General features: G+C 39.3%; 1 protein-coding gene across 3 annotated transcripts; it reads left to right on the top strand.

Annotated features, from left to right (window-relative positions):
* Positions 1–911: 911 nt before the first annotated feature.
* Positions 912–17,981, top strand: LOC111247737 (uncharacterized). 3 transcript variants are annotated; one of them, XR_002672246.2, is made up of 5 exons: positions 944–2,303; positions 3,787–3,859; positions 11,174–11,410; positions 11,553–11,834; positions 17,365–17,981. XR_002672246.2 is itself a non-coding variant. In XM_022799029.2 (4 exons), exons 1-4 carry the CDS (start codon positions 2,161–2,163, stop codon positions 11,697–11,699), a joined length of 600 nt encoding a protein of 199 aa, XP_022654764.2. In that variant the 5' UTR covers positions 946–2,160; the 3' UTR covers positions 11,700–11,883. The 3 variants fall into 3 exon arrangements, 2 of the variants coding, with proteins under 2 accessions (XP_086838523.1, XP_022654764.2); XM_022799029.2 differs by lacking the exon at positions 17,365–17,981 and having other exon boundaries at positions 946–2,303; positions 11,553–11,883; XM_086982397.1 differs by lacking the exons at positions 3,787–3,859; positions 17,365–17,981 and having other exon boundaries at positions 912–2,303; positions 11,205–11,410; positions 11,553–11,883.
* Positions 17,982–19,214: the final 1,233 nt, after the last annotated feature.

Here is a 19,214-nt window from a genome sequence, read left to right on the forward strand (position 1 = left end):
TAGTTAATAGGGAGCTTCTATGATACTTTAAATAATAATAATAAAATTTTTCAAAGCACACTTGAATCGACTTTGCTAGAACAAGGTCTAGCTTATCCGCCTCTTTTTTGAGCGGTAGCGAAAGGTACCATTCGTCAATACTAGCTATTTTCTGATAGCTTTGTCTATCGCTTTAACGATATGTGACTAGAATACATTACGTAGGGTTTAAGACTCATAATTGAGCTAAGTAAGCATATTGGGTCACATATTCGAGCTGGACCCAGTTCGTTTATGTTTCATAATGGCTGTATCGACCAAATCCTTTCCAATCCAAATAGAGTCCTTTGCGTCTATTTTATATACTAATACAAATAAGTTTTGTTTTCCACGAACATGATCCATTTACTAATTTGTGTTATTTTTCATATTTTAAAAACTGATCAGCTAGAAAAAAAACGCAACTGCTAGAAGAGAATTCGTTCGTATGCAACGCGTAGCTTCATTCTCCTATATGCATGCAATTTAAGACGGTATGCCGTTACCTAACACTGCGCGCAATTGCTCTAAATGTACTGAACAGAAAAAAAAAAAAAAAAAAAAAAAATATATATATATATATATATATATATATATAGTAATCGACCGCTTAGTAAATCCTAAGTACGCCAGAAAGAACTGCCGTTCTTTCAATATTCTGGAAACGGATTAAATACGTTTCGATACGAACCAAGTTGTCGAACTTCTACTCGATTATGGAATTGTGAAAGAGATGCCTACATGTATAGAGACGTCTCTTTACAATAAAAAAAACTATAAATCTATGAATGTTTTTGGAAAGAGTGGATAGCAGAGGAATGCACACTGGGCCACATCTGGGACTTATCTTTTTTTGAGATAATTACTCTTGAGGGGATTGTTTATTAATTGTATATGTGTATGTTCGTGATAGCCTTAGTGGCAACGACAAGCCGTGACGTAAATGCTCCTCTTAAGTCCTTTTCTAGATTTGAACGCTGAGGTCGTCAAAAATTGATTGCTTTGATTTGCTGTCAAGGGACGTGTGTCCTATGGTAAATAGCCGAATGGTTCTATGGTATCTAATTTTCGATGTGGTCCGGAGCTTATACTCGACGGCGTATAGAGAAATTTAGTACGCGGTACTGCTATAAGATGCAGCTTTTTATTGAAGTGATTTTACTATGCCCACTTTTTTTTGTCGTCGATACCGCCTTTAGACAATTGTATTCTACCAAAACAGGCCGAACACATTGAGCCGCACGTTTACAGATACTTTTAAGATGCTTTTTGGTAAACGAGGTTTTCAGAGGGTAATATTATTTCTAATGACTTAATTTGTACTCACATAATGACATGTGTGTTTGTCCTCAATATCCCACTGTCAACTGCTTCTTGAGCCGAGCGCAATAAGGTACGTAGTGACCAATGCTCAAGAGGAATAGATTTCCGTCTACTGCCTAATGTTTTTAATCATATAAATGGGTCGACGATTAAGGCGCCACCTTATCTTGGTCTGGAATCTCGCAAAACCACTAGCGCGTATTTATAGACTTAAGGAAAAAGTGTTGGTATACTGGGCATTTAAGTAAGGTAATAAGCCTTCACCGACGTATTGCTTCTATCCTCCTTCGAGTCATCACTAAGACCTGATGTCAAAAATGTTGGTGATTAATCCGTTCAGCTTACTTTTTGCGGTATTTATCGAAACTTCGCATATAGATGTTTTACCTATTCGTTTCAGCATCGAGAAGCTTAACCATACACTTTTCAGTTTCACCTTACCTTAAATAGTCTTCGACTGTTTCTATGGCGATCTATGTAGTACGCAATACTGCTTGAAAGTGATCACGTCGATAAATTTCGCTTTTCTCGAGCGACAGAGATAAGATCATAAGGCTTATGAAACTGTTAGATTCGACCAAGAACTTTTCCATATCAACTATCATGCCGTATTTCGGTTACTGAAAATCAACATTAGTCTTCCTGGTAATCGCCATTTAAACGGAGCAACGATCTTGATGTCAGTCGTAGAAAGACCCGATGGTGTACGAAGGGGACTGCGTTGAATGACCATTGCCTTTTGGTTTGCTCTAAGCATTTGAGTGAGCGGAGTCCCTCTCCTGTGGAGCGGGTTAGACCGTTACTACGTCTATCAATGCGATGATCTTCTTTCCTTATAGCTTTAGCCAGCAGCGAAGACATACTGAGAGACCGACAGATAGAGAAGCCCACGAACTGATATTAGCAAAGCACTGTGCAAATTATGCCGCGTCACTACATATGGACGTATCGGACTGGATTAGGTAAGCATGCAAACGCTTTGATCATCTTGTTGATGCACCGATCGGCAGTGATGCTTGTTTCCCGATCAGTACCGTCTTGAAGCACATAGAATAAAATGCATTCACCCCGTATTTCGTATCGTGCATTAAGTCGTGCAGTTCTCTTTTTTGGCCTGTCTTAGCGTAACGATATTACCGTGACGTTACTATCGTACGGTAGTAGAGCCGTAGCAGTATTATAGCAGTGCATTTATATTAGCTACTGATCAAACAGGCGAAATCAAAGGACGAACTTAATTACTAATTGTCTCAATTAATAATATAGAGGAAAAGAAAAAGTGAAAGATCCTATCTACGCAGGAAAACGTAAACAATCATATAGACAATTACTTTTACAGATCGAAACGTTCTTTCGACTAATGAAATGTCAATCTGACGTTAATTGTTTATAGAGATAGTATAGAGGTCGTGCTTCAGTAAATCATTACGATAACTTAGCACTTAGCTCAACTACCGGGTGTGCATCGGCAAACAAACAGAAAGTGCGCTAGACTAGAAATACCTAGCTTCACGTGCTCGCATATATACACAGATTGAATTATGTATCTGTGGCGCCTGTACTTACGCGTCCAGAATTCGAAATTCGTTTTCTAGAAAATGGCTATATGTGTGGAAAATTCGGTAGAAGCAAAAATCTTTTGTTTGTAAGCAGATCTGCTAATCATATATAATGTTAAATTCCTCTCCTTTAATCTTATTTATTCGTTAATCTTAATTAAAATGCATCTATCAAGTGGAGACGAGATGTTACGAATGAATCTAACATTGTTGCCGATAGTGTTATTTACCAGTTTGAAAAAGGCTCAACAGCCGCTTGTACTATTATTGATGTTTTACCGTCTTGTTCCGTAGCGGTGTACGCAGAAACGACGGGAGTTGGGCTACATTTTATATAATCCAAGAAAACCAAACTAGTTTGAAATAATTGAACCACGAAGAAACAGTAGCATAATGCGCGAAGAAATCGACTAAAACAAGCTGGCACTTGCAAAAAATCAATACGTCACATGTGTCCTTTCGGCAAAAACGTGACCATAAGATCGACCTATCCGGACAGTCAGGACGCTGGGTAACACGGACCCCATTAGAATTTTTTTAGCGGTCACGAGAAGATCTCTACTTGACTGGCTGGTAACCAGGAATTTAAAGATTAAGCATTATACAGTTTTATTGACCATATGGTGGAGATAATAGTAATGATAAGTTTAAAAAGCACTTATGCGGCAACTCGGAACGCCCCGCTCGATTCATATATAGATCCTGAAGCATTGCATATATCTTTTTCTGGAAACTAGCGGGAATGAAATTCGACCAGAAAATTGTTTCAGGCGTTAGTTTTATGGCCTCACCGATAGACAGAGTGGTTTGTAATCATGCTATCTGCATCACGATTTTGTGCCAATATTCTACATCTGTTAAAAAAAACTTGTTTGTTGTTTAAAAGCGTCTTTCGAACGATGACGGAGGATCTACCCAGAATCGGATCCTTGGCGAGTCTAGATCCAAACAAGGCTTTCGTAAGTATATTTTTTAGCCTTCACATCTAACGCCATGGTATGTTTAGATTGTAACATAGCTCCGGTGATTAAATACAATTGTAAATTTTTTAATCAATTTAGATACAAATAAACGTATAACATTTCACTTAATTTACTTACTCTATTTAAAAATGTATTTTTTTTTTATAAGTCAGTAATTAGAGAGTAATTATATTTGAATAGTAATGTAGAATCTCGTAGCATGTAACATAGCGTGACATTGAATTTGTATTTTACTACTTTTTATTTGAAACGGTTATTTTGAGATCGATCGAATTGACGACGAAGTCAAAATACACAATTTTTTTGGCCAACAATCGTTGCTTTGATACCCTAATAAATTTACATCGGTCACTGTGTGACTGGAGCCAGCGGATCAGCGGGCCGTGCAGGTAGCACTCTTCATCGAAATTGATCTTTTTTGCTTGTTGCATAGAGAGTTTAGCCACTCGTAAGGCACGTTTGACTCGCCTGCTGGCAGGACTATCCTCAGCTGTAATCATCCAATTACGATAATTATCGTTACTATTATTTGTCTGTCAGCTTCATGGACGAAGAGTCGGTTATGATCATTCAGTGCAATCAGACACATTTCGCAAACAATGTGCTGGCAGTACTCTTGTTGCCAAAAACATATCTTGAAAATTTGCTTTGACGTTCTAATTTTTTACAAAATACATCTTTAGAGTGGCGAACTTCATCAAATCTTCACATCGGCTTTTGGGACCGGTATTACTTTTTGGCTTACGACCATTTTATCGCGAAGGTTAGTCAAGGATCATACGTTTTTTTTCGGAGCCGTCTAGCGTACTTTCAAAGATCGAACTTTGTCCTAACGTTCTCCGGTAGAAAGTTGCTCTAAGAGTGCTAGTCGTGAGACGTCCAAATAGCCGGCCCTAGTAAACAAAGCTAGAGCTACTGTGAGATATGAATATATAACGCAGCTAAAATTGTCTGCACAAACAGCATGTTTAATATAAAGACGTATATATAGGAGAGAGAGAAGTCAGAATGGAGACTTTCTACTTTTTACGGAGTTTTTTTAAAACAGTCGGCTGCAGTCTCGCAGATTAAATTGTAACTGAGCTATCCTGTTACAATGGAAAACCCTAAAGGTTTCGTTTCATCCGCTAAAGACAAAGTGGGCAGATGAAGGATCAAACTGAGTGAACGCATTTGAGGTCCCGTTGCTTTAAGGCATCATTTATTTTACGAAAATAAGCAATATTTGAATACTAGATGTGGTTAGCTCAGATCGTGTCAGCACACCTGTATCAGTATGCCTCGTGCTTTCTGTAGCTTCGGATGGCCAATCGCACGTTACTTCATTTAGTTAGAATTGAGGAGGATCCGGATTTGTCACTCTACGCCAAAACGGTCTCCGTGTTTTTCTTTAAGAACGGTTTGCTCGTCTTTAGGTAAACGCTCGTATCGGTGATGCAGCAGAGAAGCCTTGTTGGCTCTAAGGCGTCGTTGGCATTCTGGGTGCCTTTTCCGCTTTCGTCATTTGACGTCTAGCATTATGTTGTTCATATATGAAAGTCGGTGCCGGTCAGAATTTGACTAATATGAGAAACAGTTCCCGTTGACACCAAACCGGCGCGGGAGTATTTTACTGAGTCAATGAACGCTCGAACGCAATCCGCGCACATTTCGAGATGCCATAGGAGGTAATCTCAACATTCGAATAAGGCACCATCAGGTTGTCCGGGGTAGCGGTGCGAGCAGTTCAAGCACTGCTTTACCTATAGGCTATAGTTCATGCGAACAGTGCGCAGTAGCGGTGTTATACTTGTTTATGGTACGCTCGATGACTTCTAATGAGATGTAGCTTCTCCGGCCTTGGGATTAACGTACCTCGGGACGTGTCCTGACATCGAAAAGAAGCTCTCTTCTGTCATCTCCCTCAGTGGATTGACCAGGTGCAGCAGTCCAGTTGAATATGTTGCATTCAACACATGGTAGCTTGCTCGAGGCTAAACAAACATGGACGGAATAGTTCTACCCACGGCGTTAATGAAAAAACTTACTGTAAATAGTTTATATCGTTCCGCCGCAGCGTCCTATCCAGGTTGGTGAATGCGAGTGGCCGTCCAAATTTGCGGAGCTCGGTACACAGCTGCCACACCTGTCTCGTCGCAGTCGGTGTGGCTTGGGTCTTTTTCTATCGTGCGACCGCAAGATATTCGCGGAGCACTGCTTTACATTGTGCGTGTAAGAAATGGAAACTTTTACAAGATCCGTCGCTTCTATTCGACACAAGTTTGGGCTAATTTTCTTGCGGCAAAACAGTAAGAGCCTGCAGCTTTTGTTAGATTCAACTTAATGCAAGGGTACGGAACTCTAGGCTTTCCCGCGTATCGAAAAGCAAGTATACACAGCTCTTTAATAGTGAGTGCCTGTCAAATTTTGAAGCAGCAAGCACGCAGCAGATGAGCTAATTTTCCTGTTGAACGATGAACACGTTTGTTGTGAGCTACCGCAGAGGACTCACCGGTGTAGCTACTCTGCGTAAATTTTGCCTTTTTGGCGCGGTTTCTTCTCGTTGTTACAGTATTTTGACGAATTAAATCAACACTTTGACAAACGTCGTTATCTGTCAGCAGCATCATTTGGTAATTTACAGTTCTTACTAGCTGCGATTCACGTACGCGGCAAGGCATAAAGCAAAAATAGATAATAAATAAATTCAACAATAAGGCCGATATTTGAGTACTCTAAGGTTAAAGGCAGCGTAAGGCTTCACGTATTTCACTGAGCTAAGCAGCCAAAGGATACATGTCTCCAAAGGAGCTACTGCTCAGTGTTCGTCTCCCAGTAAGTCTTGCTCTTGACATGCGTGACACTGAGGGCAAAGTGACAGCGCTCTCAGCCAATCGAGCCTATCAGAGGTTGGATGTGAAGCACAGAATTCGCAGCGGATGCTGCATTTTACTTTGGCAGAGCATGCAAACTAAGGAAGACAGGCAAAAAAAAGTCTTCTGCTATCCTCTAAACTAATGAATCCATAAACAAAAAATCTATTCATGTAGTATGTTGAAGTGATTAGAAGATTAAGCAAATCTTTCGGTAGATCGAGGTTCACTCCAGCTAGGCTCCATTCCTGCTATTTTTGATAAAATTATTATAAACTGCGACAATAAAGAGAATTCTTATAAAGCCTAACTCGAAAAAGACCCCAATGGCAATGGTTCTCGTCTGTGCCTTCTCGAGAAAGGAGATACCGACCAAAAAGTCGAAAACGTCTATGTCAGTGCAAGGCAGATAGTATCTGAACTTAAATGAATGAAAGTAGACAACATGAATTTTCCGTAATCTACATGCAACTTCCAAGTTATACGTTGTTTCATACGAGGAACTTCCGGCATCGTAACTTGACTGCCTACAAGTATCATTGAAGCAAATCGTCTAGAAAAAAAGACGCAGTTTCACATTGTCTCTCCTCTCTTCGACCCCAATCGTCCTGTTTACTGTATTTTCCATATTGTCCTATTTACATATCCGAGTAAAGGCGATATGAATTGATATGAGCCGTAACTCTCACATAAACCACAGATTTTATCGTTGGACGTAGTAAATGCCAGAAAATACACCATTCGTTAGTGGACAAACGGTAGCTGTTATCCGTAATTTACTTAGAGGAGCCTAGCTGAAATATAGACGGCCAGATATATCTAGTTGAACCCGAACTGGCAGGTGTGGTCTGTGTCCGGAACCCGCCTGAGACAAATCAATTAGAACGTAATGAAGTTCCGAACGGAGATACTTTCTCAGAAGCAATTTGCATTCGGCTTTTCTAAACGAAGTTAGCTCAAGAATTATACGTTACTGTAAAAAGATACACGAATAAAGTTAAATTCATACTCACGATTTGAAAAGTTTTGCAAACACGATTTTGGAACCAGCGCCAACAAAGCGCAAACACAAATATCTTTTAGGAATCAAGCTTATGGGAAAACTTTAAAGCATCGTTTGTTTTCGAAATGGGTGGCCCACTGTAGGAATTAACTAGTTTTGTGAAGGTATATTATTGCTGTATTCCAACATATATTAACTGCTTACCATATCGCTTGAAACATACAGATTATTGAGCTTATCGTTGGGCTGTACTTCAACAACTACGTTAGTTGCAACAAAGTAATTATCGCGTTCTAAAAAAACAGACATTTAACAACGAGTTTTGCTTCTTACAAAAACAGCGTCCCGTCACGAACTGTCTTGACCAGGTATAAGACGTTCATTCACTGAGATTGTTTTAGTTGAACCCTTCCCAGCTGCTGCACGGAGACATAAACAATGAAAAATGATCAATAAAATTTTAGTCAAGAACGCCATGTATAATAATAAGGGATCGCTGATGCCTACCAGTGTTAATCTTCCATCTTAAATGCGGTTCCTAGCACTTTCCTCGTTTCGTCTACGATGCCAATGCAGGCGTACATAGTAGCATTAATACGTTCAATCTCTCCTGAAAATTTCCCCTTGCCAATACAGGGAACAATGGTTGAACTTATCCTAATCTGACCTCTATCTTATGCTGCCAAGCAGTGCCAACTATTGCTTTTTTAAGCGGTGTCTGCCTTTCGAAGCTGAATGGCGTTTCGATCTAAACGATATACAGCGCCAACTTCATAATTCGAATGCGTTTTTTTTTCTATGTTATAAGGGACAATATTCGGCTGGCTAACTTGTATGCGTCTATTGTCAACTTACGTTCACGATGTTACGTTATAGTTTCATGCTTCAATTCAATTCTGCTGTAACTTTTACATAATTATAATGCTTGGAGTAAGCCAAACGTATAGCTTGGGTGGTGAAGTGGAAAAATATTACTACCTAACAACTTTTTTTTTTCATTTTCACTCAGCCTTTTCGTGTATCGAATAGTACTACATATGAGATGCAGGACGTGACTTTTGATCATTGCAAAGCCTAAACATATTAGTCTACAAACAATAACGAACGTCTGACTGCAGACTTGCAATGAATCAGATAGAAGACACAGCTTTGAAATTACGATCCAGTTAAATCTATGGCGGAAAACTGACACAGTTAAGGTAAATAATATATACTACACGCGTCTTGCAATCCGACAGCATGAGTTAAAGAAACATTTATCGTTCTCAACGATTGTGCACGGTACACGACCTTTGCCCGTATCAGGTACCCCGTCGTTTGTCACGCAATAATGTGTCTGTATCTTATTGGAACTCTCTCATCTCATCCATGACAGCAGTGCGTCGTCATTGTAATTTATAATATCTGTATGTATGTATGTATGTATGTTTGTATGTATGTACAATGATGACGACAACACCACGCGTTGACGCAGGCCCATAAATCTGTAAAACTATTCAGACCACTCGAGCTACTTACCAATTGAGATAAGGCCCACCGTTCATTGACCCGACGAGAGAATGGACAATGCCCTTCATAATTTAGACACTCGAGATTTTAAATAGTATTTTATGTTCGTATATTATAGCTACGATCAGCATGTGGCGAAGTGTACGTTTGTGCTAATTATTATATTATAACACGCATAGATTCCGTGCATGCTACAGGTCGAACTCTCTCAGACCAGCGCTTACCAAGCATGCTTTGCCAATGGCACGACAGTGTAGCTAAGAGTTCTATTAGAAAACTGATTTATAGAGCCGTATGTGGAAAACGACGTTAATGGAAATCTGCGAGGCGACAAGAGGTCGCTTCAACGAAACCTAAACGGAAAAACGGTGCCTTAATCGCATTTGATAAGAGAAGGAGGAATTCGACGAGCAAGTATCCGAATGAGTCTGTACTTACCACCTACTACCTTACTAGAGTACTACTTTACTATACTAGTTCTAAAGTACTACTTATCATACTAGTGTGCTCAAGTAAAGCGAATTCTACGCAAAGGATCAATATATGCACATATCGTTTTCGAATTTTGTCCTAATCGCTATGGACAGAAGCCTATTTAGGCTCGAACAAATCACGTTTCTCACTTGAAAAACACGCCCGTTTTCAAGATGAACCTATATCAAAGGCTTCAACCATCTCACGGAAAGAACAACAGCGCGCGCCGGATTAGCTCTAATCTGTTTGCGAAATTTCTTCTAATGGACGTTTATGGAAAATTATTTTCGTACATTAGTTCGAAAGAGTAAAAATGTCTTGAAGGCAAAAAAAGCGCAACACTACAGTGTCCCATATTTATCTAGTTTAGCTTAAAAGAAGGATCCGGACAATCGATTGGTAACAATCGAATTCTAGATAGGGTCAACCCTTGTGCGATGAGATCGAGAAACGCCTCTCAATAGTACATTGTCGGACCATGAATACTTGGAAAGCTGTGGCAGAACAGCTGGGTAGTTGTACCCGGCTATTCTCTTAGGCAACTGCCTAGTTCAGTTCACAGTGTAAAAACTATCTCATGATGAACTTAACTCAAAGGGTTATTTCAAACGTCAGGCTATGATTATACAAAGTAAACAAATGTTCACCACGTTTAGGTCACCAGTGGGACAAAACCGGTCGTTCGTTGGCCTGATGTCAATGGAGGCATTTTTAAATACGAACTCATAATATCAATAAACGCATCAGTTATTAAAAATATTCTATTGATGTGAGTGCAAAACGAATAGTCAGAATTTACTGGAACCTCGACGCTGACACAGGTGACCAATATTCAGAGATATCTCGTAATTATGTAAATGCTAGATGTACATTTTCGATAGACTGCATCGCAGTGAGGGCATCCGGATTTGCTGAAGATCAGAGATGCTTGAACAAGACCGTTGATGTATAAGTGGCGAAACAATAACTACTTAATAATACCTATGATTGAGTGTATGACCGTTCTACACATGCAGATAAGGCAGATGACAAGCTTACTATGGTGTTAATGGCTTGTAGCATACGATTGGCAGGGGTATGCGTTTCTAATGGACGATGTCAAGACATACATACCCATGTACCTAGCTGAAGCATGAACACTATCATTTACGATAGATACCTATATAACACAACAGAGTAGGCAATAGATAGAACAAAAGTCTGCACGTAACAGCAGAGTAAATTTACACATTAGGCAAAATTTGTATTTGCTACTCAAGCAGCATCTGTTTCCGTTGTCAACCTACTTTGGCCTTAACATCCGACCTAAATTCTGCCAAATCAAAAGCTTACCTTTGCCAGTTTTCAGCTTGTCCTTTTGCACTGAATCGCCTGTATTGAGAGATATAGTTGCAACTTATATAATTCATTCATAAAAATTAATTAATGTTTCGTATTTACTGCATATTTAAGCCTATCGATCTTACGTCTCACGCATCCGTAGGCGGGCTCATCCTACTTGGTAGCTTGGTTGTCTTTGTTGTTGGCTGGGCTGTCCTGGCCGTGGCCATCTATTGTTGGCGCGGCCGGAAAGCACCGGTAATCTTTCCTCATGGTCCCGACGCTAGGAATTCGATCGTCTGTGTGAAATTAGAAGAGCACGAGAGCCATGATCCGAAGAAAGTTAAGCTTCAGCATGTCAATAAAAAGGTAGGAAAATCTCGGGCATTATTCTGAAACTAGACAACGATATTTGCTTAAGTTTACCTAGGTAAAGGTAGATGATCGGCCTTATAATATATTGAAATTTTTATTTCTCAGTCGTATACGCTTAAAAACATTACTATTACAGACAAACATCTCAGACTGCTCAATGATTGGGATTGACAAATCAATAGCAAGTTCATCCCGATACTTAACACCCTCGTCGTGTAAGCGCGCTCCAACAACATCTTCGAGAAGAGATATGAATCGGGAAGATTTCGAGGAACCTTTGTGACGTCCGAAACCGACACGGCAGATAAACATCAGGATCATCGTTATTAGACCTAACAGCAGCCAAGATAAGGGAACAGGCTGGCATTATAGGGAAATCGGAACGGCTTCAACTGTCTCAATTACTGCATACCATTAGGTGCTATACATATAGCTAATTTGCTATAATGTAATTTTTATTCTATGCATATTGTTTATTTTTCTTTCGCTTAATCAGAGCGGACATCATAACGATAATCATTTTGCCTAGGCAAGTTAGACTTCATAATGGTTGTGTCAGTAAGTTTAAATTATTGAGGTCGGTGAAAATGAATTTGTATTATGTCTAACGGGGCTATATTGCAGCATATGTTATGATCATTCTAATGTTCTATGATGCAGGTACAATCAAATACAACGGATAGAAAAAAAAATCGTTGTTTTTGCCCAAAAATGAGCATCATGTTTCCATAATCTACGGCACTCTACCGTACATGTCTTTTTCTGCTATTTTTTTTTATAGAGGCAATTCGTTTTCTAGCCCTATAATAATGGTATCCCAATTAAATTTCACATACCTATATATATACATATATATATATTTTTTTTTTAACTCGAAAGCGTCCTGAGGTGGTTCAAGGCACTTGAAACTAGCTTGGACGGCAAAGTTCCTAACTGCTGTAAAAAGCCAGAATCACTAGTTTGAGCCGCTGGACGCATCTATTTAGACTGTTATGTCTATACACATGTTTGTGGGCATATGGCCGTCGTAGAAGTCAAACATGCCTTTTTGGCTTCGTATGTTGGTCCGACAGCCTCTTTGCCCTATTTTACCTATAGGTACTATTCAACCAGAGAAACCTTGTACTCCGTGAGACGGCTGTTCCGTAGACGGAATGTCGATTGGAATTTCGAATCCCTTATTGTCGTGTCATTGTCTGTGCTTCGATCCCGACTCCCAACGGTACGAAATACATGGATTCAGATATGAGACAATTTCGCATACCATTTGCCACACGTTGCGTTACTTCAGACGTAGGAAAGGAGTAAATTATTATTAAGTATCTTATCAAGAGCTAGGTACGTATCTTGTTATAATTTCCGCAGCCTTCTTACAGAGAAAACGCTTAGAAATACGAAGAAATAGAGCATGGCTATGATTAAAGGATGCAGAAATCGGTCACAGGAAACGCCCTTTTTGCTTAATAACAAAGAAACGACACAAGGTGTTTTGTTAATAGGGCAGCAGATCTTGTTTAGAAAAGAGAGACGGGTTTTCTCATGACAAATTCCATTTATTGCACAATATGCCAGGCGGCCTTTGTACCAACATGAGAGCCGGAGACTCTTGAAAACAAAATAACAACGTGTATCATATACTTTCGAATCGCACTTGAATTCATGTTGCCACACGAGCTTTTTCCAAACAGATTTTTTATACAGGAAATAGATCCTCATATGAAACTATCAAATCTATTTGAACCATGCTAAAATACCGATGCTAAGTTTATTCTCTCTAGTCTGAAGACTATCCAGCAAAGTCTATTATAAAACAAGGTTATAGATACCGACAGCACACACATCGGTATGTATTCCAAATACACGTTTTCCATGAACTAACGGTAGTCCATTGAGGATAGCGAGAGAAAGAACTAGAACAGACAAAAAACCGTTGACGCTCAAGGGTATTTCCCGGCGGCGTATCTTTATAAATAGACAAAAAGCGTTAATGCCGCTGCTAGGAACAAAAATATTTTTGCAATCCAAGGGAACCAAGGGCGGGTAACCTGTTGTAGGTCCGGACAGTTGCCCTTTTCAGGTTATGGAAAATCCCATAATCTCAAGAATTTATATTGCGAGAATAGGCGGGCTGAACCCTAGGTTGGATATTTCTTTGCTTCATCCATGAAGCGGTTGACATGCAGCGATGAACTCATCACGTAACTAGACTGCGTAGTGTAGACTCTCTTGAGGAAGCCGAGATGGCGGGATGCATTGTTTCATTTTTAGCGAATATCTCATGGTAACAAATGATTTTGATGTCCATTGTAAATACAATGCTTCTTACACCTTATGTCCAAATCTACTTGACATTCCCATCCAACTCTATTTCTCTCTCTTAGGTGACGCTATTCTCTTGCTTGGTCCCTCTGACGAAACATGACTCAGCCTCTACCGATAGCTGAGCCATGTTTCGTCTATGGCCACCGCATGCCCTGAAGGGGTTTTTCGTTGACTAAAGTTTCGCAAACTGCAAGTGGAATAAACCACACGCATTTTAAACTATCCTGGAGCAAATTTACGTGGGGCCCATTTTTTACTCAATCTTCGCATTTTTAGTATTTGGGTTAAGTTTTTGTAATGCGATACGTGCAAAATGCCAGTTTTGACCGATAATGTCATTAGGCCCCCGCAGCTCTGTCGTAGTAAAAAGCCTCATTAATTGCGGCAAAGCCTGCGGGTTCCGGTATCTGGTCACCAGTTAGTTGGTCTTCAACATTTCAGTTTCCGCTCCTAAAACGTTTGCAACATTCATATATACTTACGATCGCTTAGGGCCTCCTTGCTCGTGGTGGCGTGGTCCGCGTGGCTAATATACATTCCTTTGAATGCGTTGCCATGATAACTATAACTAACAATTATGCGTTTACGCTGTTTCAAATCATTAGCTGGCAATAACTTTTGCTTAACAATGATCTGGGAAGTAAACATTTAAAGGAGATAGTTTCATTTAGGTTAATAGCTGCTTGTACAGTTGTCATCCGTTTCATGAGTCTTTTAGGAAAAACCTCAGGTAAATCCAGCAAGAACTACCTTCGTCAGGTTCTTGAAAAGGAAAGTCTTTGCTATACTTAACAATAAGTGATTCGGAAGACTTGCTTACATATACTGAATAACTAACTAACAGTGCTAAACATAAACAGGCCTTTTTGCCTAATGTCTCCACCAATATCTTGTAGCAGGACTGAGACATTTGAAAGCTTCACTGCTGAGCGTTGATTTCTAAGACTAAACAGCAGTGTTCCTTTCAGCTAACCCTCGTCTGAAGTACATTCGGTCGGCTTTTACCTACAGCTTTTTAAAATACTGTAGCATTTAGCAGCATATACATTTGTAAAAAGGTAATTCGATTTCAAAATCCGTCAAATACCTTGTGATAACCAAGTAGGTGTGTAAGGCTTATGGTATCTTGTTGCGCACACTTGCGGATGTAACTACTTTTACTTGGTAATGCCGTAGTAAATTTGACACTTATTTTTGAGACAAAGACCAGTCATTTTTTCAAACTGTCTTCTATGTTTTTAAGTATTTTTACATTAATATATATATATATATATGTATGTAGTAAATTTATTTTGGGTTTTCCTGTAAAGAATGCAATTGCCTCAAGTAGTCTTAACTACAGCAACGAGAAGTTATGAATTCCAAAAAGACTGTCAGGAAGTTAATGTGAGGACAACGAATATGCTTACATCTAAAGCTCTTTGATCGTTTTCTGAAAGTGCCAACTACGCTATTCGATAGTATTAATATACTGGAACGAGTTTAAAATGAAAGCAAGAGCCTATTTAAATGCGCAGTCTCCAACGAAAGATTCAACTTAACTGACTGTCAGCCTGTACTCAATTGCCTGCAAAATTTCGCGTGAAACGCGTGATTTAAACGCCATACGAAGATATATATATTCTTTGCTTTTTCGCATCGTTTCCGAGAGTGAATATTCCTATATGCTGTAGATAGAATGGATCGATCCGACTAAGGGGCTTTTTCTTTAATAATAATAAAGTAGAAATTTGTATGAGGCTAGGTATGACAAGAAAATTGCGGCCTCCTATCTAATTGTGCCTGGCGCATTTGTGTACGCGTATCAAATGCTGCGATTCTCGGTAACCATTTTCTCTTCCGGTCCCTATTTCTGTGTAATCGTATTTGTCTTTTATCGAGCACCATTGGGCCAATAGCAGAACGTCCATTGCTATATATCATCAACTATCGTTTTGGGCGTTACATCTATATTGTGTGCCGTGAAAAATCCTGGTCTTAGACAACTTGGTCGATGTTTGTTTCTTTTCATTACGGCTAAACCCTTGACGCTTATACATTCCCGACGGATTCTCACGATAAGCGAATGATATTCTCTTAGTAGCAGAAACAACTGAAAATGACAATTCTTTCTCAGTTCTTCTCCCTAAAAATAAATGGCGACACAAATCGGTAGTTTACGACCGAATGGAGTTATCAACAGATAATCCTAAGAAGGATTTGTTGTTGCTGTTGGCAGCATTTGATTTTCCGAGAAAAAGATAAACTGGAAGCTGGAAAATAATTATTTATTAGAAATTATTGACATATTGCGCCGATAGCCACTTCGCAGACATGAAAAATGATGAGGTCCAGTTCTTCCTTCAAACGAGTCATGCTTCTTCATGCAAGGCTAAACATATTGAGAGAAACGCTTAACTTTGCTCGCTAAACGATGCTTGTCTACCCTTATACTTTTTTACCTTCGATAGCTCCACCACGAGGCCAAAGGCATAGTCAATGGATTCTTACAGACTGTACTATAAAAGCCTTAAACCACACATCAAAAAACCGGCGGCTATATTCCACCCGCATATGTGTCCTTGCAGGTCAACCAACTGGTCTATTTGAGTTTTGATTGAACTGAGGACAAGAAATCACCGAACCCTATCATTCAGCTGTTTACATTCAGCGAAGACTAGCTTATCGTATTCACGAAATCTTTCTCTCTCACTCATTCTCTATTCATCGGTGCTGGATCTTGCCAAACTCTCAAAAACCGATCCGCTGAAACCTTCTAGAATCTTCACCGCGCTTCAAACTTTCGTGTATCTGAGAATTAAGAATTGTCCACGACTGTGTATTGGTAGTCAGGTTACCATTGGTCTCGTCACATTATCGCGTACTAACCGCTCCGTGTTTAAAAATGATCCACTTTTTTCAATTATGGAGACTATGATTCAGTACTTCGTATTCAGTGTATTCGTAGCTATAGTAAACAAAGTAGCCATTGATGCAACAGTGACATTAGGCGTACATGAAAGAATGACACAAAATTTACTTTTTTCTTTCCGTTCGTCGTTTCGAACGTCTAACACCCCAACAGAAAAGAAAAAGTTCGGGTTTTGTTTGATAATTGGTCGGATATTATATGTATTTCGATCAATCGTCGTGGCATTAAAAGGTGCGGAACAACGGTTGCAACAAAAGACACTGCGATATTTTGCTGTGGGGAGGCAATGAATAGGAGTAGGCAAAATATGAGATTAGATCAGAAATCCCATATGTGGATCATTCTCATTATAATATGCTGAATAAATGACGTTTATAAGTGTCTTCTGTTATAGGGTCAATGTCTATAAAGTTCGGAAGCGATCTAATTGAGTATCTATATAGACCTGTTTTATCTGGTTACTGAAGAAATGACAAATGTAATGCAAAAAATAACACAAGCAATAACTAATAATATGATCTATTCAAGCTGTTCGACTAAGACAGATGTTCCTAAAAATAACAATGTGATATCTAAAAAACTTTCGTTCTCACCTCTTTGAAAAGGTAGCTTTGCCAATTTCAGCAAGGAAACTCAGTTAAGCGGTGGAGTCGATGTAAGAGTCAATGGAAATTAAATTAAAATTGGAAATAATCATGTTATTTTTGGCCTGCAGGTGACAAAGACAAAAGGCTATGGTTCGCCTTTGTTGAATGGTCAAATTTAACGCGTCACCCGCAGCGTAGAACGCTAGATTGACCACGACGGTTCCATTCATTGGGTGGCCCACAGCGAATGGTTGGAAACGGAATGTACAGGCAGTGTCCGTGTTTTTATTCTTGATGCTTATATTAAATTCGTACGAACCCTGCACGATCTTAAAAACGCTGATTTATTTCATTTAGAAACAAAGAAATACTGTTTTTTACTTTCGAACCATTCTAGACTTTTTAGAAAGCAGTGACAAACAGAGGAGAAAGTATTGCAATCGAGCTAGCCGACTAAAAAAGAAGTCGGGTATATTGAAAAGGCCTGGAATATCGCTAGAATGGCCTATCAATGGCGACAGCAGCTGCTGCTTTGAAAACGAGGTGACGTTTTGCAACAGCTGACATCTGGTGAACCGGACGAAGATAAAACTCTGATGAAATTTTCTGTTGACACCGATAGAATCCAGCAAGATTGGGCTCTGAATTGAATTTAATCGGTGCTAGGCCTTTCCGCAGGCCGTTAAAAATCTTGAATAAAATCTTAGAAATGAAAAGACATTCAATAAAACAAATGCATATTCTATGCCCTTTCACGTTTTTTTTATGCACTCCTATTAACGTAGGACAAGCTTAGGCTCCTTAATGTGTCACCTTTTTTTATGGACAAAATCAAAGAGCTCTGCATAGAGACATACGAATATTACAGAGCTTAATTTGGATGAAGGCATGCCCCATGAGCGCTTTCAAAGATTGTAATTTTTTGAAATAAGTACGAAATGCAAAATTAAAGAAAAGGTGATCTGTTGCAAAGCGCGGCCCCCTTATATTCATGTTTTTTTCCGATAAGTGGGCTAGTAACCCGTTTGAGGAAACGCCCGACAACGAGCCTTCGTGTGACTGTGTACATAAAAATCACTTTGACATTGACAAACGGTAATTTCTGTATGAAACCAGCGTTGGTCGGCGGCCTGACTGCATTTATCTCGTCAATAGTTTTATATCCAGAAGGACGAGAGCGATAAGTCATATATAGTGACAAGGAATCTGCGCACCGCTGTCATCAAATTGACTGCAGAGACGGTTCCGTGCAATGCTGAACAAACAGGTCAAACAAGGAGGTCTCAAAACGTTACTTTTATATCATGCTAGTGAGTTGTTTAGCCTATTGAATTTACTTACCTTGTTATAATTACTTAAACACTGGAGGATCAGAAACAAATCAGGAAATTAGCGCTTGTAAAAACGTACAGCCGCATAATTCCATTGTTAGCAAAGATTGCGTTTGTTTGTTTTCTTAAAGACTGCACCTGTACCTTTCGAGTTCTATAGTGTAAATTTTTCCTAAACAATGACTAATATACAATTAACTGTTACAGAAATTTCTCAATACGTCAGACGTTAAAACAAAATCATCGTTCACGGACGGACCAATAGGTACTTCGGTAGGGGGACGCTGACTCAAATCATTTGTGAGGCATAGAACTTTAGTTCCAGGTTTTGCACATCCGAAACTACACCCACAGATCGCAGTTGTCTGAATTGTCTAGCACAACCCGCACTGATCATTCATTCAAATGTCTTGTTAAAGAAAAACTTCAAATTATTAACCATTATTCGATGTATACAATGTTATTCATACTGTTCAATTTTTAAACTTGATATGAAAACAAGTACTCAAACTAACGTTGCAGTAGATCCGTGCCTTAAGTTAATGCGCCGCCTTAGCCAAGCTCGTTGGGAAAAGGTGGTGTGGCAGGAAGCGATATTAAAAGTGAAGGAATAAATCTATTCATTGCCCATAACGCAAACGTACTAC

This window comes from Varroa destructor, unplaced genomic scaffold (assembly GCF_002443255.2).
Source record: "Varroa destructor unplaced genomic scaffold, Vdes_3.0 BEIS01000003.1, whole genome shotgun sequence".
NCBI classification, from domain to species: Eukaryota; Metazoa; Arthropoda; class Arachnida; order Mesostigmata; family Varroidae; genus Varroa; species Varroa destructor.